The 25,534-nt window shown below is 52.7% G+C and overlaps 6 protein-coding genes across 6 annotated transcripts; 3 read left to right on the top strand and 3 right to left on the bottom strand.

Moving 5' to 3' along the window:
* The first annotated feature begins 476 nt into the window (after positions 1 to 476).
* lcbA (serine C-palmitoyltransferase subunit lcbA) lies at positions 477 to 2,687 on the top strand. Its single transcript, XM_040944967.1, has 4 exons — positions 477 to 946; positions 1,034 to 1,544; positions 1,616 to 2,107; positions 2,169 to 2,687. The coding sequence occupies exons 1-4, from the start codon at positions 618 to 620 to the stop codon at positions 2,349 to 2,351; spliced, it is 1,515 nt and encodes a 504-aa protein (XP_040800174.1). The 5' UTR covers positions 477 to 617; the 3' UTR covers positions 2,352 to 2,687.
* Positions 2,634 to 4,422, top strand: scw4 (putative cell wall glucanase (Scw4)). The gene is made up of 3 exons (XM_040939225.1): positions 2,634 to 2,735; positions 2,832 to 2,862; positions 2,914 to 4,422. Exon 3 carries the CDS (start codon positions 3,062 to 3,064, stop codon positions 4,304 to 4,306), a length of 1,245 nt encoding a protein of 414 aa, XP_040800173.1. The 5' UTR covers positions 2,634 to 2,735; positions 2,832 to 2,862; positions 2,914 to 3,061; the 3' UTR covers positions 4,307 to 4,422.
* Positions 4,423 to 5,034: 612 nt separating this feature from the next.
* Positions 5,035 to 7,650, bottom strand: BO72DRAFT_380871 (uncharacterized protein; the record flags this gene model as incomplete). Its single annotated transcript, XM_040941404.1, has 7 exons — positions 5,035 to 6,440; positions 6,491 to 6,650; positions 6,702 to 6,802; positions 6,880 to 7,114; positions 7,206 to 7,336; positions 7,389 to 7,481; positions 7,605 to 7,650. 7 exons carry the CDS (start codon positions 7,648 to 7,650, stop codon positions 5,035 to 5,037), a joined length of 2,172 nt encoding a protein of 723 aa, XP_040800172.1.
* A 780-nt stretch (positions 7,651 to 8,430) lies between these two features.
* On the bottom strand, positions 8,431 to 11,166 carry BO72DRAFT_380870 (class I alpha-mannosidase 1A; the record flags this gene model as incomplete). The annotated part of the gene is made up of 3 exons (XM_040941403.1): positions 8,431 to 8,467; positions 8,528 to 10,117; positions 10,178 to 11,166. 3 exons carry the CDS (start codon positions 11,164 to 11,166, stop codon positions 8,431 to 8,433), a joined length of 2,616 nt encoding a protein of 871 aa, XP_040800171.1.
* Positions 11,167 to 13,777: 2,611 nt separating this feature from the next.
* On the bottom strand, positions 13,778 to 17,189 carry atgI (autophagy protein ATG9). Its single transcript, XM_040944966.1, has 2 exons — positions 16,073 to 17,189; positions 13,778 to 16,009 (listed from the first exon to the last, which is right to left on the bottom strand). The coding sequence occupies exons 1-2, from the start codon at positions 16,807 to 16,809 to the stop codon at positions 13,888 to 13,890; spliced, it is 2,859 nt and encodes a 952-aa protein (XP_040800170.1). The 5' UTR covers positions 16,810 to 17,189; the 3' UTR covers positions 13,778 to 13,887.
* Positions 17,190 to 20,809: 3,620 nt separating this feature from the next.
* BO72DRAFT_150525 (GTPase-activating protein BUD2) lies at positions 20,810 to 25,137 on the top strand. Its single transcript, XM_040939224.1, has 2 exons — positions 20,810 to 24,008; positions 24,063 to 25,137. The coding sequence occupies exons 1-2, from the start codon at positions 21,188 to 21,190 to the stop codon at positions 25,022 to 25,024; spliced, it is 3,783 nt and encodes a 1,260-aa protein (XP_040800169.1). The 5' UTR covers positions 20,810 to 21,187; the 3' UTR covers positions 25,025 to 25,137.
* Positions 25,138 to 25,534: the final 397 nt, after the last annotated feature.

Raw genomic sequence — 25,534 nt, 5'->3', positions numbered from 1 at the left:
TGCTTCTTGAAGGACACTCTTCGCCCATGCTCTTTTCTGTCGTCGACATTAATGGATCCAATATCTGTCAATTGAATTCTGTATTCTCGAGGTGTTTTCCAGTCCTTTATGTATGTTCATTAGACTTGCAAGTTTCATTTTGTTCTCCACCATTCATTTTATCTCTGGTATTCTTGGACCTTTTCTCGTAGATGATGCTAGCTAGCAAGGAACAGCGTAAATGTAGGATCTTGTAGGGGTTGCTCAATTACGTAGTCAAATTGGCTACTGGTCCTCTGCTATAGGGGCTTCCAAGTTGCATCATGGATGGATCAGTCTGGATTTAGTGAGCGTCTAGAAACGTTGTCACATGACCATTAAGTCCGGGCTGATAGGATGGCTGCCTGCAAGGAGCAGACGAAGTCACGTGCTTGCGGCCTGGGCTGCCCGGAAGTTGGGAAGTGCCGCGTCGTTTCGACTTTCTGACCAAAGCTCCTCCTTTACAGATCCCACACCTTTGATTCCAATGCCATCCGTTCGACTGTAGATTGCCGTTGTCGTCTTTCTTTTCGTTCTGGGATTTCCCCACCGACAGCGTCTTCGTTCAGCGCCACGAGCGCCTCGTCAATTTCGAGACCATGGATATTCAGGAGACACAGCGGCTTCTTACGGAGTATCTCCATGAACTCGCTGCCTTGTTCCATCGGGTTCCCGGCTCCGCGATCTTCCTCCGTTATGTGAAGTCCAGCTATCAGAATGACCCGATCCGCTCGGCCGTGGAGCTGTTCTTGTTCCTGTTCGCCGTTCGCTACCTTCTTGCGCCGAAGTATTCGACCAAGCCCGGTGTCGTCCAACTCTCGGAAGATGAGATTGATGACTTGGTCGACGAATGGACTCCGGAGCCGCTGGTCGGGAAGCCGACCCCCCTGGAGGCCATGGAAGTGGACAAGCGTACTGTCATCGTCGGGTAAGAGCTATTCCCTCGACTGTCCGACCTCAATGGGTTGGTCCACTGGTCCATCTGCTGACGCGAACGCGCGCGGGCCCTGTCCAGCCCCGTAGGCCCGAAATCCAAGCTCGCCAACGGCCGGACGGTCATGAACCTGGGCTCGTACAATTTCTACAACTTCAACACGAACGAATCCCTCAAGGAGAAGGCGATCCAGACCCTCCGCAACTACGGAGTCGGACCCTGTGGCCCGCGAGGCTTCTACGGTACCCAGGACGTGCACATGAAGACCGAAGCCGACGTCGCCTCGTTCCTCGGCACCGCGTCCTGCATCATCTACGCCCAGGCCTTCTCGACCATCTCCAGTGTGATCCCGGCTTTCTCGAAGCGCGGGGACATCATCGTGGCCGACAAGGGGGTCAGCTTTGCGATCCGTAAGGGTATCCAGATTTCGCGGAGTATTGTCCGGTGGTACGAGCACAATGACATGGAGGATCTGGAACGGGTCCTGGCCAAGGTGACCAAGGAGCAGGCGCGGAAGCCGCTCACCCGACGGTTCATCATCACCGAGGGTCTGTTCGAGTCGTACGGTGATATGGTTGACTTGCCTAGAGTTGTATGTGCTTTCTCGGCCGAGCTGTGGTTGTCTGGGGGTCTTGCTTACTGACTTGACGCTTTCTTTTGAAGATCGAGCTGAAATTGAAGTATAAATTCCGCCTCATCCTCGACGAGACCTGGTCGTTTGGTGTTCTTGGACGCACCGGCCGTGGCGTGACGGAGCATCAGAACGTTGACGCGGCAGAAGTCGACATGATCGTGGGGTCGCTGGCCGGCCCATTGATTGCTGGTGGAGGCTTCTGCGCGGGATCGGAGGAGATTGTGCACCACCAGCGGATCTCCGCGGCGGCCTACACGTTCTCAGCCGCGTTGCCTGCTCTGCTGTCGACCACCGCGAGTGCCACGATCAACATGCTGCAAAATAGCCCCGAGACGGTGACGCAGCTGCGGGAACACACCAAGGCTATGTGGGCGCAGTTGGACCCTCGCAGCGATTGGGTGTACTGCACCAGTGCCCCGGAGAATCCCATGATGATTCTGGTTCTCAAGCCCGAGGTGGTCCACGCGAAGAAGCTTTCCGAGGATGATCAACAATTCTTGCTGCAGGATATCGTTGACGAGGTAGGTGTTGTCTGTCTATGTCTTTTCGTCTGAGCACGATGCTGACTTTGGGTGCTACCAGTGTCTTGCCAACGGCGTCCTTATCAGCCGCCTCAAGACTCTCCAGGACAACTTCGAGCCGAAGCAGGTGGTGGAGCCTGCTTTGAAGGTCTGTGTGACGATCGGCCTGACGCGAAAAGAGATCGAGAAGGCGGGGACGATCATCCGCCACGCAATTACGAAAGTCCTGAGCAAGAGGAAGTGATTCGTTTTTGTCTGTTTCTCCGGCTGTCGTAGGGACCTGGCCATGACGTTTAATGCTTCCATGATACGCCCTCTGTCCTTTCATCATCGTATTCTGCCCCAGCCTCATTATTTCCGGCCCTGTTGATAAAACCCACTGTCGAAGCACAGTTCCTGTACAGCATATTGCACCTAGATGCTAGGTGAAACGCTCCTGCACATGTCTTAATGGACGGTCGACTCGCATCATTTTTACTGAGTGGTGATCGTCTTTGTTTCTCCTACTTCTTTGGCTACATTGGTACCGTGGATATTTTTAGAGACCATATTATTTAATAACACTTTTTCTTCTTTTCTCGGGGGTTCTCGGGCATGGGGGATGATGCAATTATAGGGAGATCCAGGGGTAAGTAATTGTGGCTTGACAATCCAGGATAGGGCGGGGGGGGAGGAGCCTTGATTATAAGGGGTTTGAAGTGTTGACATTCCGAGGATCGGTCAGTGGGTGAAGGGCGAAGGGTGAAGGGCTCAAGGTAGGAGTTATCCTGTACATTCCCTGGGGAGAAATGCTCATTCTTGTGTAGTGAATTCACTGGTGTCCCTGTTTCAGGAGGCAGCCCTGGTCAGGGAACAATCATCTAGCTTTCCTTTTCTTCTTATCTTCTGACTGCCCAACTCAATGCACCATCCACCATCCACCGTGATAGCGGCGGACGAACAACACTGTGCAGGATGCAGTGGACGTGCAGTTGCAATTCCTATGCCCCCATCTTGTTGCTGCTGCTAGCGTTGCTGCTCCTTCTCAACAGCAACACCGTCTCCGCCCATCCACTCCGCCGCCGCAGCAGCCCCAGCAACAACAACAACAACTGGCTCCCCAACCCTCTAAGCCTGGGTCAAGATGCCACCGCAGCCCTAACCTGGCTCGACCACAGCGCCAACCAACTCAGCAACAACGTTGTCCACGGCCTCAACTCCGCCCTCCCTCCTGACCCCAACACCCTTCCCTCGCCTCCCTCACCTCCCCCACCCCCGTCAACAACCTCCCCCGACAAAAACTACGGCATCGCCTACTCCCCCTACACCGCAGAGGGGACCTGCAAACCCGCCACGCAAATCACCCACGACCTCGCCCAGCTCACCAGCTACGCCCTCGTCCGCATCTACGGCACCGACTGCGACCAAACCCGCCTCGTCCTGGCCGCGGCCCGGGGCCTCGGCCTGCAGGTCTTCGCCGGCCTCTTCGACCTCCGCCACTTCACCGACGATCTGGCGCTCATCATCGCCGCGGTCGGCGGCGACTGGGGCCGGATCCACACGATCGCGATCGGGAACGAACTCCTCAACAGCGGCCAGAACACCGCCGCCGAGGTGGTGGGCGCCGTGCAGGCGGCGCGCGCCACGCTGCGTGCCGCCGGGTACCCCGGCCCCGTCGTGGCGGTCGACACGGTGGCGGCGCATCTGGCCAATCCCGCCGTGTGTGCGGCGAGTGATTATTGCGCGGCGAACTGTCATGCGTTCTTTGATGAGGAGGTCGAGGCCGCCGGCGCGGGAGCGTTTGTGAGGGGCCAGGTGGGGAAGCTACTCGAGATGATGGAGGGGGATGGGGATAGGGATGGTGATACGGGTAAACGCAAGAAGGTGGTTATCACGGAAAGCGGATGGCCGCATGCTGGCCAGGCGAATGGGAAGGCCGTGCCCTCGTTGGAGAATCAGCGCGCTGCGGTGCGGAGTTTGAGGGAGGCGTTTGCGCGGTCTGGTTCTGGAGCTGGAGCTGATGCTGATGCTGATGCTGATGCTGATGCTGATGCTGATGCTGATGCTGATGCTGATGCTGATGCTGATGCTGACCCAAAGACTGGGGAAGAGGATGGCGAGGTAGGGCTGGTGCTGTTCTCCTCGTTCGATGATCTCTGGAAGGTGGATAATGGGTATACCTTTGGGGCGGAGAAGTTCTGGGGGATCCTGGGGCATTAACTCCTCTTGTTGGTATTCATGCTTGTTTCAGGGGATGAGGAAGAAAGGGTGATATCATGCTGGGTTTCATGATACTGTTTCTATTGCTTGCTCGATGTTTAGGGCTGCGTGTTTTCTCTGATGTGTATGATATGATATGATTATGGTTGGTTACTTGTGGAAATCATGAGGGAATGAGGACTGTATGTACTATGATATCTATCTCAAGTTTCCTCGCTTGAAGAATTGGGTTCTACTTATCGTGGTCGATCTGCGGGACAGATCTTGTGTCTGTCATGCTTGGAGGTGAGGAAAACGTCCGTTTATTCAAGTCGTAATGTGAGAGGGTACAGTACAGTACACATGTTTCGCACAGAATACCAAATACCGTACATACATCCCCTGCCCGGTGGAGTATACGGTACCATACGACCTCATCAAACGAATGGATCCCGCTGACGACGCAGTGGAACTCGGCTTCCATCAGATGGGGCAGGCAATCCCATGTTGCTTCAGGACCAGACTATTTTTCCGCAGTGGACAGTGCTTGATCGTTGGTATTACTCTCTAGTCCAGAAGACAATAGATGCCGTTTCTGTCACCAACTTGAGCAGGTCAAGGTGAAGTGCACATGCTGAAAAGCTCACTACTAAATAGCTCATAGACAAATTAAACCTCAGAACGCGCCGATATGCCAATGCAAGATGATTCTCAAAAACAAGTATCAATTAGAAAAGAATGGGAGATCGTCAGTCCCCAACAGACATGTTCTGCACCGCCTCCTCGACACTGACCGGACCACCGGACTTGATCCCTAAGGATGTGGGCGGCCCGACAGCTTGTTCCTGCTCATCGCACGCATACCCCTCGCTCAAATGAGTCGAGCCTTCATGCTCGGCAGGGGACTCCGGTCGATGCGAGGAATCCCCCGAAGTGAGTCTTTCCCGTCCCGAGCGACGGGCTCGGGGAGGTTCGGGTTTATGCCCATGTTTGGAATTGGAAACCATACTGACCAAGCTGCTCCCACCCCCCAGAGCGCTCACACTATTATGATGGAGCTGGGGAACGACTCGCGAGGGACTGGTGAGCGGTGTGCAGTGGCTAGAAACCGAGAGAGTGGCCATGCCGGGGACAGTGGCATGGGTCGACCGTCGCGGCGGAGGGACCGCCGGCGGGGGGTTGGAGGCGGACCGACGCGGGGCCCGAGGAATTGGCACTGCTAGGCTTGATGTGCTGGTGGAATTCCGCCGATCGCCCGCTCCGCTGGCGACAGGCGGGGGTAGCGGACTCGTAGTCTGAATTTCCCGGTCTTCCGGAATTCTGTCCACGTGCTCATCATCTTCCGCCCTAGGACGGCCTCTCCAGCGCCGAGGATTCGGGGGAAGCGGTTTGATTTTCCCCCTGTTCGCCGACGGACTGAAAGGACTGTCCAAGTGAGCATTGTTTCGGCTCGGCGTGATCACGCCCGGTTTCTCGTGCTGCGATGCCACCTCCTGCACACTAAGCGACGATGACGAGGCCGGCTCGAGGTGCATCCCCAATCTCTGCGCCTGACTGAGCTTGCGATGCGCATTCAGCTTAGCAGAGCCCGTGCCAGCCTCATCATCGGCACGGGTTGGAGACAGATTCTCCGACGAGCTATCCACGGTACTCGTCGGGGAGAGTGTCTGGGACAGCTCCAGCGGTGCACCAAACTCGCCCTCAGGCGACTCGTCATTGCCATCGGAGGTTTTGAGGGGTGGCACCGCAGCCTTCTGAACCTCCGTCGACTCTTCCTCGCGGATCCAGTCGACGGCTGCGCATCGGAGAACCAGTCTTCTAGTTGTTTCATCTGCCTCGTTAAAATGCATGATTCTCTCTTGGTCCGCCTCGCTATGGAAGAGTTGACCATTGACCAAGATACTGAGCATCCGCTTGATGTCGTCACGTTTATAGTAGGGCGGCAGTCTCAGCTGCGTATGAGCGAGCAACGGATAAAGAACCCGGAGGTAGGTGTGTCGAAGGGCGGACGACTCTTCCGGCAGGTCCAGCAAGTTTCGGATCAAAATGTCAACCAGGACATGTAGATCGTTCGTGTAGAAGTATTCGTAGGTGCTCGGAGTGGTGAAGATCAGGTATAGAAGCTTAAGCGTCAGGAGCTGGAGGGACGTTTCGCCTGTAGCATGTTAGAGCATTGGTCTGCACCCCACAACAAACACCACATACCTTCTCGATTGATTAGGAGGATTATATTCTCACCAAAGGTCTTGTACATATTTCCGTACATGGACAAAACCTTGATGACTTTGTTGGTCAGGAAATTCATGGGTGACTGCTCGTCAACGGGATCGTGCGCCGAGATCATGAATTGCTCGTTCAGAACCAGCTGTCCGAGAGTCATTAGCGATTTGCTTTCCACCTTGGACGCGACACTCACCAGAACGCGAATGACTGGATAATGATAAGGGTCGTTGACATCGTACGAGAGATCCTCGATGATGTCAAAGAGACCGCGAACAAAATCGTCGTCCACAAGAACTGCCATGCACACAGACAGGGTCAACAATTCCGAACCGAGGCATGTTTTGGGAAAAGAAACGCCGGCGCAAACCCACCCAGATCCTCAATTTTCACCCGCTGTATCCGCGACATCTCATACATCAAGTCCATGAGAAGCCGATGCAGGCCCGCCGGCATGCTCTCATCCGCCGAACGGTTGCGGACCTGCAGCAGTTCCAGCAACCGCGGAAATGAACCCTCCTCGTTCATCATCCGAAATGCCTCTTCATGTTGGCGACCGTCGAAAAGCAAGAGCGAGGCAATGAGATGAAGTGTAGCCGGGTCGTCGTCCTGGAAAACAAATCATGCCCCATGTCAGACGTCGTCACACACCCCCTCCCACACATTACATGAGGCAATGTGCGAACTCCTCGGGGCGTACCTGCAACAAACAATAGATCATCTGTCGTCGAACATAGTCCGCATGCGATGCAAAGATGCTGGATGCCAGGAGCTTGTACAAGCACCGGGTAACATCCAACTCGCCCTGAAGGTATTCATCTGTCGGTTGTCCTGCGTCAGCTGGACTGCATCCGTTCGTTTCGGACGATCGCCTGAGAAAAACCTTTATACTTCGTAGCCAGGCTCAAATACGATCGAAGCGCATTGTCGATATGGTCCTCCGAGGAGCAAGGGGCGGAAACGATCTCTTGGATTTCTGCGGACAAGGTCGCGCAACAAAATTAGTTCCGAATGAATTGAAGTAGCGAGCAGAGGGGTTTCGCAGTATATTCTGAGCACGATCGGGCAATGGAGAAAGAAACAGATCGGTACTACTCACCGTCCCAGAATTGCTGCTCGTTCTCCAGGGTGACCTCAAACTCCATTTCCCACAGCTCAGTCGTCCTCGTCGGGCGTGGCGTGTCCCTGCACTCATCCCGTCTTGCGCCCGCAGCGAGGGAGTCGGATAAGGCGCTGCTCCAGCCAGGAAAGGGAGCACGAATGAGCGGAAGGAGGAGTTGGAGAGAAGGTGAGGAGAGGGGAGGAGAAGAGAGGAGAGGAGAAGAGGTCGGGTGAAGAGAGGAGGAGAGATGGGAGTTGGAGCGGAGAGGGAACGCTGTCAATAATCAATTAAGAAGGCGGGCGGGCGGGACGTCATTCCCGTCCTTCCTCCCTTCGCTTCGCTTGTCCCCCGCCTCTCGTCTCGTCTCATGGCCCCATCGTTGGACTCTTTCACTCTTTCACTGATGACCTGATGACAGCCACTAGAAACAGCAAAGGGCCTACATTAATTTCTCTTTCCTCTCTTGCATTTTGTAAAGAGACAGTGATATGTCTACCACTCCATTATCTACTTAATCCCGTACAATAGTACGACTATACAACACATCATCGTCCACAACAGCAGCAGCACCATTCACCATATATGAGCCTTTTATTTCCAAAGCCAGCTAAGAAATAACGGAGCCCATCCCACAAGAAAAGCGAAGGGGGACAAAACAGTAATAGGGAGGGCGAATGCATCAATCAACAACTCGTGGACTGGACCGTGGTATCTGTACTTTTACAAGCAAAAGCAGCAATGAAGGGAAGCAAAGAGTAAGAACGGGGGAGAATTAAGAATCAAGCAGGACGAACGCAAAATGCACATGCATACAAAGCCATTATTAGTTCGGGCGCCTCAAAGGATGCGCTTCGGTATTCCTGCGGTGTGTCCGTTAGCCAGGGCACTTGATGGGGTTCACAACGAGAGGAAAGACTTACAGTACATAGTCGTCAAGACTGACGACGGTCGGATCACTGAAAAGAAGGTAGAAGTACTTCAGCGTCTCCGCGAGCCAGAATGACTGCATCTCGTCCAACATCTCGGGAGTTGTGACGGTGACGTCGTCGATTGCTGAGTTGGCGAACTCCGTCCGAGTGTACTTCGAGACGGCTTGAAACATCTCCCAACCCTTCTTCCGCCACGACTCGTCGCCAGTCAGACGGTACATGATGAATACCGACTCGATAGCCTCAGGTCGCAGCAAATACTTGCGATTGATGAGCTTCGTCACCCCGGGAGGAAGGCGCTCATTACTGATACGTGTCGCCACGTACTCCTCGTGCGAGGGCACCTTCTCTTCTTCCTCTTCAGGAGGTTGCTCGGGTTCCGGCTTTTTCGGTGTGGCCTCGTCTTCCAAACCAATGACGTGCCAGTTACCGCGCTCGCGCTTCCCCAGTAGAGTCTTCTTTTTCTTCAAGTCAGCTACCTCAGCCTCGGCTTGCATTGCAGCCGCTGCCTCCTCCTTCTCCTTCTGCTCTTTCCGCTCCTGCGCCTTGGCAAAACGCTCCAGCATGTCAGGATCCAAAGCAGTGTGATAGGTCGACTCGTCCCATTCACAAGGCTGGCCTTTTTTGCACGGAACCAGGGAGAATTCTTCGGGCATGATACCACTCTTGGTAGATTGGTACGCCCACACACAGCCGTCAGTCAATTGCTTAGCCAGGTCCATATCTCCTTCCAAGCCGAAGAGTTTGGCTCCAATGCCAACCATTCCACCAAGAAAGCATGACAGGTGATCCCCTTTGTATTCCATGACCGTGGGGCCTGGCTTATTCTTGGGAATGATCGCTGTGCTCAGAAAGCGGACGTCCCAGCCGCCCTTAATCATAGGCTGGAAGACCAGATGTTGACGGATTGTGTTCATAGCTTTGTCGTACATGGAACGGTACTGATCATTGAGACCGCCCAAAAGCATATACTCCTTGGGCAGATACTCATATGTAGAGTCGGCAAGAGCTCCAAGGCTGTACTTCTCTTTGTCAATGGTGGCTGTGTCCAAACCCCCGGTGCACTGCGCTTCGGGGGCGCTCAGAGCTGCGCCACCGGGACCTTGCGCCACAGCTCCAGGGTACTCTGCAAGCTGAGCATCTTCGTGAAGAGACCGCGCATCGCGGGGTTTGAAGTAGTCCTGGTAGCTCTTCGCGTCGGTCGGGGCCGGCTTGGTAGGATGCGGCTTGGAAGAATGAGCACTCGTGGTAGTCACAGGGAGCCGGTCGCGCGCATACTCCTGCTCGAGGCGAGCTTTGGTGAGTTCCTTAGTATTGGCATTGATATTGGCATTGGCATTGGCGTTGGCGTTGGCGTTGGCGTTCTTGCGGCACCCCGAGGCGTCCAACTTCACGGGCCACAAGCCGGGATATTGGGTCTGATCTTGAAGCTTCTCTAACTCGTTGGTAATGCGCGCAACAGCATCATAATATTTGTTCTCTTTGGTCAACTGCGCCAGACGTGTGAATTCCACTGAGAGCGAGCCGAGTTCGGCTAGAATGGCCTTCTTATCGGCGTGATGGGGTCTGGTCAAGTGAGATCTGTAACATGTACTTGTTAGGGGTTATGCAATTACCCGAGGACGGACGAAATTGACTTACGGGGTCCACTTGTACATAAGCGAAGGCATGCGGTTGGGGGTGTCAAAGGCTCCCATCAGAATCTCGGCCAGTTCCACGGCTTTCGCCAACAGGACATCATATTTGTGACCCGAAACATCGTAAGCACTAATCAACCCACCCAGGTAGCGAATGACAGTTTCAAAGAGGGGAATTTCGTTCCTCTTGGAGGTGGTAGTGAAGTCAATCGTCTTGACATAGTCGACTGCTATGGAGAACTCCTCTTTCAGATCCATCAACCAGAGAGTATCCAACGAATCCACCAGCGTAGCACCCCAGCCATTGAACGGATCTCGGAATCCACCCCGCAGAGGCTTGATCTCATCGTGTCCCATGGCGGAGGTCTTGTACCCAGTCCAGGCGCGCTCAAAGACCTCCTTGATTTCCGACAAGCGTTCGAGGCGTGTCATTTTATCGGCCGAGGTTTCGTCTTTGAAATCCGCCTGCAGCTTCGGGATCGGCTTGGGCTGACCTGATGGCAATTGGATCATGTCCTCGCTCCGAATCGGGAAGAGCTCGGGCAGCTTCTGCCAATGTGGGCGTGTCCATGTTGCGGCGGGTGTTTCGACTCCCAATTTGCCTTGGCCCTTGACTGGAGCTCCAAGTCCAGTGGTTTTCCGGTTGTCCCCGTCCTTCTCGGTGGCAGGCTCCTCGGATGGCTGGGGGGATTCGGCTGAGATCGAGGGGGGACCCTCTACGGCCACATCAGGTAAAGTGTCCTTGGATTCTTCGGTAGAGAATTGCTCGGGGTTGTAGTCATGGGCGGACGGAGGAGAGGCCGGAGATTGAGAGGCGGCTTGCTCAGGAACGGCGGGTGGGTTCGGGGCTGAGGCCCCCGGTCGACGATCGGCGGGCGGCGATGCACGCCAACTAGCAGAGGATTGTTCTCGTGAACCGGCGAAATGAACAAGAGCTAGAACAAAGATGGCCGCAAATACCAGGAGAACCCGGTATCGCCGGGCTCGGAACATCATCGAAGAAGGTGATCGATGGGGAGGGATGAAGGTACGAGGCAGCACGAAGACGCCCCGGAACGAGGGAGGGGCGAGGGGGAAAGGGGAGGGAATCCTCAACGTGAGGAACGAAAGGTGAAAGAATAAGCGGAAACGAATGAAGAGAAAAGGAAAAGATTGAAAAGAGTAGGAACCCCCAAATGAGATGGTCAGAGAGACTAAAGAAAGAAGAAAGAGGGGGAAATACGAGCAGAAAGATCACGCGGTTCCCGGGGGAGAAAGGGAAAATGTCTTGGACCTGCAGGAGGTAGAAATCCGCGTGAGAAAAGAGTGAAGAGTGAGGAGTGAAGCGGAAGACGATTTAGAAGATGCTGGTAATGGGAATACTAGTCAAGAATTACTAGTCCCAAGGATCACAAACAGGGTGGAAGAAAATGATATGATGTGTAGGGCGGTAATCGCAAACGACAGACAAGAGTCAACATGAAGAGACTCCCGGAGGAAAGAAGGAATGAGTGGAGGTTGGTGAATGAATCGATCGATCAAACCATCAAACGATCTATTTAGAGAAACGACTGACGGAAGAAATGGGGGGGGGGGAGGGGAATAGTGACAGAATGAAGGACAGTGAAGCCTCTATTCAAACATGATTAGTAGTAAGTTGGTAGTAGTATTGAGTTTGAAAGGTGGGAAAGAAGGGAAAGAGAAGATGAGACAGTCTGGAGGAAACCACCAAGACCAGTGACCACCACAAACAGCAGTCAGTTCTGTTCTTAGATTAGTTTAGTATTTAGTTCGGGTAGTTTTTGAGCAAGTTTTAATCAATCATAAGTGGTATGAGTACTCATAACAGAGGGCAAAGAGAATGGACAACCCCGATCAGGAGTAGGAGCAGAGAGGAACGGGAAGGAAACACAGACTGGACTGAGGATAAGAAGTGTACAGTGCAATCCCAAAGAGGAAGAGGGCGGAGGTCGGAGCAAGCCTGAAAAAAAGGACCGCAGGGCCAGACCATTGGGAAGGCGGTTAATTCGCTGGCCTCACGCACTGGCTCAATGCATTCTCCAGCCTACGGTGGAACCGCCGTGGAGAAAGCACCCACTTGGGTGTCGCAAGACTTCCAACCCGTGGAAATAATCTAAAGATTATTTAATATTTAATTAAATAGTCCTGACCAGGCTGACCTAGTCCAACTACCGTAGACTAAACTTACCGCAGACTACGGAATACACAGGAATTCTGCAGTTTCTGATTGATCCCAGACGGATATGAAATCTTCATGGCATTTCCCACCTCTCGTAATGCCAACCCGGATCAGTCCGGCTCTTAGGGCAAGGATCAAGAAATACTCCGACTTGATGCAGTCGAACTGGGGATTTTCTGAACATCGATAGTTCATGTTTCTGCATTATGGAACGAAGGCCAAATTAGAAACAGCTGAGGCTGGAGACGAGGGGAGAGAGACAGACACAGACACAGACACAGAGAGCAGGCCGAGAAGAACCCCGGATTCGCGAGAAGGAGGATCAGCTAGTCGGATGGACCTGTTAGAATGCGCCATCGATGGATCCAGACTTCCCAATGGAGTCCAGAGGAATTAATCGTACTTCTACTCCGTACTACGTACTGATAATACATGTACATAGTAACGATTATCTCGGCTTTCCCTTACCGTCTTCCATGGTTATTACTACCGCACTGTTTATTCTGTTCAGGAGTATGGTCCTTTACCCACTCCGCCCACAGTATTCTCTTAGTACCCAGTATGATATTGCCCAACGGACCACTTCTCCGTGGCCAAACCATCTAGACTAGCCACACTAACTCAATGGCTGCCAGCCATCATCTGACTGCAGGGTGCATGATCCAGGGGGGTAAAGGAACAACCACCAGGAAGGTTTAGGAAGAGGGGCCCGTCCCGGCGGTTACTAAAAATAACATAAACATACAGTACTGTACAATTTCCCCCCTCCAGGCTCCGTTCCCCTGCTCCAAATTCCGAAGCGAAAGTCCCACACCTAATGAAGTATTCGATGTCTTCCTCCTTCTAATATCCTTGGCCTTCTTGGTCTTGGTCTTGGTCTCCCCGTCTCGAGCTGCTGTAGATACTGCCAATTCACAATGCCATTCCTATCCGGGGAGGTGCTTAGATGAACTCACTAATATTGATGAAGGGCGGCATAGATGACAGTCACGGGATTACTATTACAAAGGGGCCAACATAGTGTCTGACCCAGTATACGGTACAGTAACTACATGGTCGAATGCTAAGTAGAAGGACTGTGGTCTCTGTAAGAAACCAGTAGACAGACCCTTCAGACCATATCCACTCAAGGCCCCGTCGAGATGAAGCATAAGACCCTGGCGGATACTCAATTTGCCCTTCGAAACACAAATTCCCGAAGATGAAACAGCCGAGAGTGAAGACCTGACCCAAAGTGGCGGGTTGAGACAGATGTGGGAGTGGCTTTCCACCTTTTTGCTCCTTCTGATGGCGGATGATTACCGAAGGTTGAGCCTAATGATAGTGCAAAATTTCTATTTCGGGCCTCCAGGAGAACACACTTGTTACAGAATACAATGACTACGGATAGTATACGCCTGAAAATCTCATCTCTATGATTATACTCATGACTATCTATCTGGGAGGTGACCCGGGAGGCTCACAGAGCCGGAAGTCTCCGGAATTCGTTCATATTCACATCCTGACGGACTGACACTGTCTGCAGAAGAGGGATCCTATAACCCAACAGTCGTGCGCCCCCGATTGTCCTTGCTCACTTGTTGGAAGCGTTGAATCAGCCCCAAAACCCCAGCGCCCCCAGCAAGCGCATCCACATTCTCTCCGCCTTCTCTCTCCTCACCATCCTCGTCCCTCTCGTCTACCAAATTCATGCGCCACGATTCGCCCAAATTGCTGTCGCTCGTTCCGATGCCTGCCCCGCTCGACCCCGAAGCTACATGCGGTGAAGCTCTGACTCCAACACCACGAGCCTGCGTAGATGGCCCATCCTCATCAGCGATCGGGTCAGAAATGGTACGCGACGGTCGGGATGGACGGTAGCGAGAGTACGCTGATGCACGATGAGTGGTGCGGAACCCGGACGCAGACGGTTGGTGATGCGGATCGAGGAGCATCGACGGGGCGGGGGACGTGTGATCGCCTAAGCCCGGAGGGCCGAACCGAGGAGCGCCAAAAGCAGACTGTTGGCCCATCATCCCGCCAGCCAAACCAGGCCTTGCCAGCGTTCCATCCAGTCGCTCACCATAAGTGCCCATCTCGATAGCCGAGGGTGACCCGAGGGTTGGAAACGTGGGCGGCGGATGAAACTGTCGCTTGTTGGATGGACGTGGATTTGCCCCATAATTATCCAAGAACCCATAGTAAGAAGCCAACATCTTGCCGTCCTTGGTGGAAAAGTAATCGGCCCGCAGGTCCTGCCGTGCGGGATCTCGTCGACCAGGGTCCGCTTGGGAGATGACGTTGGTGCCCTTCTTAAAATCGAACACAGCAAAGGAGCACAGGTAACCCATGCCATCGACATGAACGGTAAACTCCCGAAAGAAATCGATAAGACGGTCGCTACATTTGGGCAGACTGAACCACAGGATGAAAGGCGTGAAGATCATGCTCATGATTTCCTCCAAAAAGATCACAATCTTCATCTGATATAAGGTGGCGAAATCCTTCCGAACATCGTCGCTATGCAATCGTCCTTTCCAATGGCCCGGAAAGTAGTGGGTGAAGTTGATCACCTCTAGTAGCGCGTACTCGGGATCAAACACGTTCGTCTCCTCGGGCACCATACCCTGGGCGACCGCCCAAACAGATCCAAAAACACCCAGGTAGAACAGGACAGTGCGATCGGGAGTGATCTCAAACCCCAAGAACAGCTCCGGGTCCACGACGGACGCTAGAGCCAGCACAGATGCCAGCGCACCAGAGACGAAGGCAACAAATCCAGCAACCTGGACGGTCTTATCCTTGGGGAACTGATCCACATAGCGGCTGGCGAATGGGTAGGACATATTCGTGCGACGCTCGAAAAGGTGCCAGAGCTCGTTGAACTCCCGGAACTTCCATTCCGCCAACGGGGTATATTGACGCGACCCAATCTGGGACGGATTCTTTTTGTACTCATTAAAGTAGCGAAAGAAATAATGAGTCATGAAGTAGACAACAATGAAAGGAGCTGCGAAGATGTTCATGATGCCGGCAAAGATAAATCGGCGGCGCAGGCCGTCACTCAACGCTCGTCGGTGGGTATCTTTTAGAAACAATGTTCGAACTTGGCCCTGCTCGTTGAAAACATAGTCCATCACGCACAGATTGATGTTCCATTCTAACGTCCGTGAGAATAGTTGCCGGTTCCGCAAGAACGGGACTGGAAGTGTGAGGTCAAGTATATCCTTATTGACCAGAGCTATTAAGTAGTTTTCTTTCCGCATCAGTCGGTTCGCGATATCATGAGCATCCATTCGTTGCTTGGATTGGCTCCCCATGAATTTGCGGTTTTTGGCAGAAACAGCGCCGGCCGTCGCTGGGTTAGAGTCTCGTAAGGTCATCAGGCGGCTGACCACTTCCTGCCAGGATATCGTTTGAATCTCGGGATCGGAAATGCCGAGCAAATAATGGTAGAATTCATGCATATGCTTGAGTCTTCGGATATCAAGGATATACTGAAAGGACTTGCCGATCCAGAACAGCGAGAGTAACCACAGCAGGAAAGTAGAAGAGAACGACATCTTTTTGGTGCATTGCTGGATATAAATGTCATCTAACGTTCTGCTACCGCGTACACTGCGATAGTCGATGCAATTCGTCAGAAAGATGCTGAAACCTACAACAAATGCGAATGTCCTATATCTGGTCAGCAGCTGCCTTGAATCCATCGCGATAAGCCGCAAAGCAATGAGAGCGTACAGGAGGCTTAACGCTCGGTTCAGTAAAATCGACCAAATCCCATTTCCGAGATAGTACGTGTAGACTTCCTTCAGAAAATTGTCTAGATTCTCCACATTCGCCCACATCCACATTGCTTTCACTTTGGGATCTACTGTGGCCAGATCTGGGTATCCAGCTGACCACAAAGCTCCATGGTGGCGTTTCCCAGGAGCACTATGCACTGGTAATTGTCCCCGGGCTGTCTCCCACCGCGCTTGGTCCCTATGTGAGGATGGTCGAGCGTGAGGACCATGATCGCGGAGATTATGAGAGGGTGGGGGAGGAGGAAGTTTTGATTTGAGATCGTCTTCATCCTCCTGGTCCCCTTCCACGAGGAGAGAAGCCGGAACCTCATCATCACTGTCCTCGAGTTTATGTTGGGGCGATAGTGCCTGCGGTCGCCGTAAGCGACTGGATCTCCGGGTTCGCGATACACTCTTCATGGATGCCTTCCCGGCGGCTTTCGCGCTTTGAGGAACCGGGGGGGTCAAAAAGGGATCGCTCGGGCCTGGGGATTCATCCCTCTCGGCATGTGCTAGGGCTTCCTCCAGTTCGCCATCACTGAAATGACCCAGATGGTCATCCTCCAGGGCTAACCCTGCACGCTCCTCAATATCCGAGGTGTCTGAATGAGAATCGTGCTGTCGGATGGTCTCATACACTGACGGCGATCCATGCGGAGGAAGGAAACGGGACAAGATATTTGATGTCATCATCTTGGGCTAGAGCTCTCGACTTGATGCATGGACTGTAGACACATCAGTAGCTGGAAGCGGCCATCAAGCCGGGTCCAGAGATAGCTCCAGAGTTTTGCCGAATATGAGACAGCTCTGGTATACTCTAGGTACGCGAGGGTGTTTTGGAGGTCAAATGGCGGAACGTAATCGGGCAATCGGTCCTCTGGCACCGATAAGAGAAAGCCTACCAAGCAAGACCTGATGCCTGACCAATTTCAAGAAAGCAAGTACGAGAAATAATCATGTAATAGCAGACAGGGTGGAGCTATTGACTTTTGGAAATGAAGCAGGTCGGTTGACGCGGTCAAGGTCAGGAGTGCCAAAGAAGCTGGTGACCGGCTGCCCTCGTGATAAGCCGCGATGATGCAGGCGGTCACCGAACGGAAAAGAAGCTGGTGCCTCAGGCGTCAGGACGAGCAGTCGCATCATGTGATTTATCGGGGGAGTTGAGGAGTGTTCATTGTCATCACGTGATACAGACAGCGATGACAAAGCGGGCGAGCGTTGACAACAGGGCACGAGTCAGTGATTTCTAACTCAATGGTCACGGGATGAACCGCCAACGAGGACCACTGATTGGCTTCAGCGCCTGCGATCCTGCCATGACCGGTTAGCTGGCTCGTGCGGGGGTGGTCGACTCGAGTCAGGTCTGTGGTACGGAGTGCCTTGTCCTGCTGTTCTCGAAAATCACTACTAATGATCATCATGGTGTCCAGCTGCCAGTGGTCTAGGCCGGGATTCGGCTCGAACTGAAGAGAACACAACCGGTGACAGGCAAGCAAGCCGCGTTCTTCGCAATCCTCGTGAACAGTCCTTCGCTTAAACCATAACCGGGTCACTACGTACTCTTGTAGTGCACTATTTATGAGTATTTCTGCTCCCCATTGAATGATAAGAAAACCCTGGTGATCAACTGGTTCCCCGAGAGCTCCACACTCAGTGAGATGACCTCTGGCCTTTCTCGGGTCAAGGCTAGACTACGGACGGGGAGACCCATGGACGCGTTCTGCCATGTTCACTATCTTCCCCAAGCCGAGCTGTTGACAATTCTTACACGCACCACGCACACACACACACACACACTCTCTCTCTCTCTCCCTTTTTTCTGCCAACGTCTACCGTCAATATTTGTCAAGCCAACCAGGGACCAGCGAAGGCCAATGGAAGAATGGGAAGGCTGTCCCATGGGGAAAAGCCACACCGCGCCCAAGATATCGACTGAACCACTCAGGCCGCGGTGCCTACAGTAGTGCCAACACCTCTACTACGGAGGAGCGCATTCTACGCTTTCTAGACGTAACGCAATCACTAGCATGGCCCGCAGGGTAGGCGGGCAATGATCAAGTCCTGCACACGATGACGGGCGAAAGACTTTGGCAGCTGCCATTGGGCCACGCCAACACCGAATATATTACTTGCTTTAAGGGAGGCGGGAAGAATCCCAGTGGCGATTATCGTTAGTTTCTCGGATCTGACCGCCGCACCCTGTTGGTCCGGTTCTGGAATAATGAATTAGTCCTCAGACCGTTCCCTCCTTCCACTCTATTCCGTACTACTGCCAGTGGTGGACGCCGTACGGAGGTACCATATTCCCGATGCATCAGAGTGGACATCCACTTCGTGGAGACTATTGAGATTGGTGAAATTGGAAGGAAGGTAAAGGATTGAGGCTGAAGAGAATGCGACAGAAGGCGAAGGAGAGAATGAGCAGGAAATGATTATGTGCCTTGAGGTTTGCTACTAACATTTCGGGTTTTTTCTGGAATTCCATGATTCGGCAATGGTTGGGGAAACGATTCGTCAGGGGGAAGGGGTGGAAACACACCGCACTGCAGCAACAAGAGTTCGAACAGAGCAAGAAAAAAAAAGTCTCCATCCATATCAGTGGTGGTATAACTAATAGACGGGATGAGGATTCTAGGTCCGGAGTACTGTACAGTACTACTACATAGTAACTCCTTTCGACAGGTTTCAATGCCGTTTACAACAGTATGTTCTCCATAGACCGACCATTGCCCGGGTGGTGTCCGGTAGTTAGTCAAAATGATACCTACTTAGTAACCTACTGGCCATAAAGGACAATCACAATAATGTCGAAGCCCACAATCAATCCACAACCACATCAATAGTGGATCTCAGCCTCATAACTTGGGCCCGAGATTTTTCCTTTGCTCCATTTATTCTCCTTCCCATTATAGACCGCTATACGGAGTTGTGTGCAGTGCTCCGTGGTGAGCTGGTAGCTAAGTTATCAGCAGTGTGATCAGGCCATGAAGTTGCTTTGACCATAAAAATTAATGTGCAAGGGAGAGAATAGCGAACCGATAGAGTATTCTGTACCTACGTAGGAAGTAGAATAATATCATCTGGGAAATCATTACACATACTTCTCTATCTACTCTACCTACTCATAGTAATGGGGAGTGAGGATAATGCGTCAGCCAGCCAATGAGTGGCAGTTGCAGTTGAAGTGTTCCCTCAGGCTTCTCTTCGTCTTCCGAAACGCCTAAACTAAGATTCCCCCTGCATCTTGGCCGATTGGCATGTCTCCCTCTCCTTCTTCACCACCGTCCATCGCCATCGTCGCGTTATTGCTACAGTATCTCAACTGATTCTTATACCGTCCAGCTCAGTAACCCTACCCTGGGTGAAACGAGACTGCAGTAAGTACTGGTACCTTTTTTTTGTCTCTCTGGTGTCTCCCTCTCCGTTCAATTTCTTGCTTGCTTCTGCTCTTTATTGTTTCCTTCTTCCTTTTTTTCCTCGATAGCGTTTGGATGCGACGCTGGGATGACTGGGCAGTAGGGAGAATTTCTTTGGTTTGCTTGCTTGCTTGCTTACTGCACGCCGGGGGCCACAGCTCTATCAGCTCTATCTACAGTGCACTTTTTGTCTTCAAGTACTATTGAATGGAGACAAGCAATTGTCCTTTCCCCCTCCATTGACCTCGTTTTCCCTGTGATTCTTCCTTGAATAGCAATCTCTAGTTATTGTTCATCTGTGCCTTCTTGCTGAGTTGCATCTCTTCTTCCCACGGCTTCACCACCGCCTCCCGCTTTCATTCTTCCTCACTCTCTCACTCTCTCACGCATTCTCTTTCTCACTTTCTCACTCTCCACAGCCAAGCCAACTCTATCCTCTTCTCCGTTACTCTCCCTTTTCCTTTCTTTCTCCCTCTCTTAACTCCATTTCGCTTGCTTACCTACAACTTGCCTCCACGGCTTTCCCTGATTTGTTCCTCTTTCCACCTACCTACCTACCGAACCCCCACCTTCACCACTACTCTTACCACAATCAATCACCACCAACACCAGCATTATCGACATAGACCAAACCAGCCCAGCCCAGTCCAAATCCCGAATTGTCGTACGAAAATGCATCCACGCTGATGCGGGATCTGCAGCTTTCACCACGCACGTTGCCAGGGTCATTGATTTCCCACTCCCCTCAATTCCCTATCGATTTCCCCCTCCACCCGCAAAATCGCTGTCGCGCCTACCTCCAATTGACAAGTCCATTGAGCAGAGGTCGCGAATAGAACGCCAATCCCTTCTTTCAGCGGATGCAGGTGTGTGTTAATTGTTCTATCATTCTTCTCTCCCTCACCTTGACCCCATATGTCCCCAATTTTCCTTTCTCCGTCGACTCCAATGATATCACGCTTCCCGGTGGTTCGAACCAAACCTTTGTGCCGACCGATTCCTTAGTACGAGGAGGAGTACCTTAGAGCTGCTGTCATGTCATGACCTAATCCTTTTCAACTGCCTTTTGTCCCTATTGAACTTAGCTTACCTATGGTGGTTATCTTGCAGCGACCCTGTGGGTTGAAACTCGAAGCTTCGAGGATAGGAGTTGGAGCACACTGATTAGCGATTTTCAACCCCTCGACATTTTGTTACGCCTCCTCCCGCCCATCCATTCAACGACTGCCACCGCACCAACGCCAGCACCAGAACTTTCTCCTCTTCCTCCTCCTCCTCCACCACCTCCTCTCACGACCCCTCTCGAGCAATCTCACTGGCCCTTCCTCTATTTGACCCAGAAGCAGTCGATCTGTAACATCCTCATCGCTTGTACTCCCAACGCGCCGGCCTCGACCGAATGTGCGACTCCGCGTCCTTTCCTCATCCCGGACTCCATGCGTTCAGCTAGCGACCCATTGGACGACAAAGGCCCTCAATTGTTGGAGGACGGTTGCGCAGCGTACGTTGGGTGTCAGCGTCCTGCAACGTAACAACCCCGCATCCTCTCATCGTCTCATCGGTTTCTGTGTCTCGGCTCGTCTGTCTGCATCTCCTGTAGCGACCTCGTTTGAGCGCCGCTGCTGCCGGTTCCGTCGTGCGTGGTTGGAAAAAAGATGGAGCCGGAAAGTTCCAACGGGTTCAAACGGAACTCCATCCACGGAATATATAGTCGTCCTGTGGAACGGCGCCCGAGCAAAAAGTCTTCCTCTAAGGACCGGCATGGGATGGTCTATCCAGAGAGTTTCAGAGATAAAGGCATTCGCACAGTGACCCCGGACCCCGAGGCGGGGAATCACTCCCCCTCGTCCGAAGCGGAACATCTGGCTTCAAGTGCGGCCCCCTCCCCTCGCGCTGCCGCCCGTACACGAGCCTCCGATCGCGAAGCCCGTCGCGAATTTTACTCGCGCCATTCGGCCGGTGACGAAGACGAGCCGCCGCTGGAAGTGAAGACCCAACGGGCGCGGTCACGGACCACCAACTTGGACGATCAGCGCAGTGAGCTCTCCAGCAATAATTTTTTTAGATCCCGGAATCGTCTGGGCTCCATCAACACCGCAACATCCCAACCTAGAACCCCCGACGATCAAACGACGTCGATCGGGTTCCCGTCAATACAATCGCCCACTTACCTTAGCCATACCCTTGGTCGGCAGCGATCAAGCAAGCCTCCCGGAAGCTCGAATTTGGTAACGAGCGTGTCGGCCAATCAAACAACATCCCCGCTGTCGAGTACCGATGCATCCAAAATCCTGCAGCTTATGAAAACAACTTGTGGAAGGATGCACGGCATTCTTTCGTTTCGGACTGCATCTACGACCGCTTGGTCATCGGGCTATTGCGCCATTAATGTTGCCACGGGAAGCTTGATATACCAAGCTAAAGGAGAGCCCGCATTGGCCAAAACACTGATCCCCGATCTTCGTGGCTGTCAGGTTCGCACCTTGGTCGATCCCGAGACCCGTACCAACTATCTCAGTGTATCAACCTTTACTTCTGGTCTAGGGGTGGAGCTGAAACCTCACGTCAGCGAAACATTTGATTCGTGGTTAGCTGCGCTGTTATGCTGGCAGCCGATCCGACCCAAAGGTGTTCAAAATAAGATGACGAAACCACAATCGGTGGTCATCGGTGATCGCCGCCTGGTTGAACGTAGGAGAAACTCGGAGAGCACTGTTCAGAAGGAGGCAGCAATCATCAAGGTGGGTAAAATGCTCCTCTGGGATAGGCCGAGTGCCTCTGGCGTTCGACCATCGTCAGGGCGTCGGGTTTCCACCTACAGACAGCAAAGGGCACTTTCTGCGTCTTGGCTACGCGTAAGCTGCACGCTGCAGGAAAACGGCGCTTTCAAGCTATACACGGAGTCAGACATCACTCTGGTCGCTTGCATTCAATTGTCGCAACTCTCCCGCTGTGCAGTACAACAACTGCACTCATCCGTCTTGGAAGATGAATTCTGCATTGCAATATACCCGCAGTATGCAGTACATTCTGCTTCGGGCCTAACGCGCCCAGTATATTTAGCTCTTGAAAGCCGCGTTCTGTTCGAGGTGTGGTTCGTCCTTTTGCGCGCGTTCACGATCCCAGAGCTTTACGGCCCTGAAACGCCAGTAGAGGAAGAGTCTCCGAAGACTCCAGGAACAAGCGAGACCAATGTCGCTTCTACCGCGGACATGTTCCGAATCGAGAGAGTACTTGATGTAAGAGTAACGGAAGCTAAGCTATATCGCTGCAGAACCGCGGAAAAGACTCCCCGCAGTCGAAAGCAGTCCCGGTCTCATAGCAACTCGGCCCCCGCCTCTGCAGTGAGTGATTACTATACCGAAGTTCTCCTGGATGGCGAGATTCGGGCGAAATCTGCCGTCAAATACCGCACAGCAAACCCTTTCTGGCGAGAAGACTTCACTTTCAGTGACCTCCCACCCGTTCTGTCACAAGTCTCCATTCTTGTCAAGACGATCAACTCGACCCAGAAGGATTGGTCACTGATCTCGCATGGCTCTTATGCCCTCGGTCATGATTCGAACCCTCTGCGCGCATTGGATGACGTAGAACTCGCTTCTCATGATGCCACGTTTGGCAGGGTTGACTTGAAACTAGATGACCTGCAGCCAGGGGTGGAAACCGAAAAATGGTGGCCAATCCTGGACGACAAAGATCAACCTGTGGGTGAAATGCTCATGAGGGCTCGGATGGAAGAGACTGTTGTGCTCATGTCGCAAGAATATACCCCGATGTCTGAACTTCTTCATTCCTTCACCAATGGTCTCACGATAAATATGGCTCAAGTCATGTCATCCGAACTTAATCAGCTTTCGGAAGCGCTTTTGAACATTTACCAGGTTTCAGGGACGACCGTCGAATGGATATCAGCCCTAGTAGAGGACGAGATCGACGGGGTGCATAAAGAGTCGACCGTAAGTCGACTACGATACACGTCGAGAATCCATTCCAACGACGCACGGGAATCAGCCCAGGACCGGGAAGTCCTCGTCAGAGACTTGGGCCGAACTGCTACTGTGGAAGCAAACCTTCTCTTCCGCGGCAATTCACTTCTGACTAAGGCACTCGATTATCATATGCGTCGACTCGGGAAGGAGTACCTAGAAGAGACGATTGGAGAGCGACTTCGCGAGATTGATGAGACTGATCCAGACTGCGAGGTCGATCCGTCTCGTGTACATCGTTCTGATGACCTCGACCGTAACTGGAGGAATTTGATTGCTCTAAGCAATGGGGTCTGGAAGTCGATTGCGGCCTCGCCCTCCAGATGTCCGGCCGAATTGAGACTCATTTTCCGCCATATCAGGGCGTGCGCGGAGGACCGATACGGCGACTTCCTTCGAACTGTCACGTACAGCAGTGTTTCCGGATTCCTATTCTTGCGATTCTTCTGCCCGGCAATCCTTAACCCGAAGCTCTTTGGATTGCTGAAAGGTATGCGCCCAACTTTTAGTCATGACTGTTTTCACCAGTGCTAATGGCAATCAGATCACCCGCGCCCTCGTGCTCAACGTACTTTAACCCTGATAGCGAAGGCTCTGCAAGGCTTAGCCAATATGACTACTTTTGGCAGTAAAGAACCTTGGATGGAGCCCATGAACAAGTTCCTGAACACTAACCGGTCCGATTTCAAACAATTCGTGGATTCGATCTGCGCGATTCCTGCTGACCGTCCGGCGCCGATCGTGACTCCCTCTTACGCCACGCCCATTCAGATTCTGGGCCGTTTGCCCCCAACCTCACGCGAAGGGTTCCCCAGTCTACCTTTTCTGATTGATCATGCGCGAAGCTTTGCCAATCTGATAAGCATCTGGCTGGACTCGGCACCAGAGAGGCTGAACGAGTTGGAGGAGGTCGACTCTGCTGTCAGCAAGTTCCATGAGCTAGCCCTCCGGCTCCATCAACGGACAAAGGATTGCATGAGCCGAGCCGAGCAAGCTGAGCGTCCAAGCGGAAACCTTGAAGTCAAATGGGAAGAATTGATTGACTCAATGGAGCGGTCCGCGACCTTCTACGACGACAGTTCTAAGCCCACCAGCCCGACGACGGAGGCGGCCGTGGCGGGATCTACCTCGGTGACGGGCAGTCATCGCAATTCAATCGGCTATTTCACTTCACGGCCGTCCCTCCCGCGTCGATCAACTGATCGCCCCCCTGAGGGTGATGAGGATACGCCACCCAGTTCTTCATCTGCGACGTGGGATCAGAGTCGAGTGCCCTTCACAATCCCTCGGTGGGCTGATCCGCGGGATAGTACCGGCAGCTCAAAAAACTCCTCGACATATTCCCTCGACCAGGAGCCGTCCAGATCTAGACGCTCCAGTATTACAAGGGAGACTACAAGCAAATATCGTTTCTTTGACTTTGTCCCCGCCACCTCTCGACGCAAAGCCAAAGATCGAGATCAAGCCCAACAGCAGTCCCGTGAAGAACAACGGAGTGAGACATGAGTATAAAAGCGTCTTCATAGGCCCGAACATCTACGCTTCGACGTTCATGATGACTATGGCGACCAGGAGCGGCCTGGTTGATACATGGGCTTCCCAACAATAGCCTTGTGACGCATTCATCCTTACATTGGAGCTGAGCTCCTGTCTTGTGGAGAAACCGACTTTCCAATTCTCGAGGACAAGCCGACAGCGGGATGTGCGAACCTCGACTGAAATGCGAACCATATGGCAGGTGGCAGAATTATTGTTTGTTGTTCATCTTCTCCTTTTCTGTATAACACAAGAGATCGATTCCATTATCGAAAGACCTGCGTCTTCTGGTGTAAATTCTTCTCCTCCCCTCGCCGTTCTCTTGCCTCCATTGATTTTCCTCTCTTAAGCAGCATGTGCCCACGATCTAACGTACTTTCTTCTGTGTGGTTGTCTCTTTGTTTCCTCCTGGAAAGCATTTTGTTCTGGTGTTGATACCCTGCTCCAATTGGGGTTGTTTTTGCGTCATTTGGTCCCTGG

This window comes from Aspergillus fijiensis (genome assembly GCF_003184825.1).
Source record: "Aspergillus fijiensis CBS 313.89 unplaced genomic scaffold BO72scaffold_31, whole genome shotgun sequence".
Lineage (NCBI taxonomy): Eukaryota > Fungi > Ascomycota > Eurotiomycetes > Eurotiales > Aspergillaceae > Aspergillus > Aspergillus fijiensis.
This window is presented reverse-complemented; position numbering and strand designations above follow the sequence as displayed.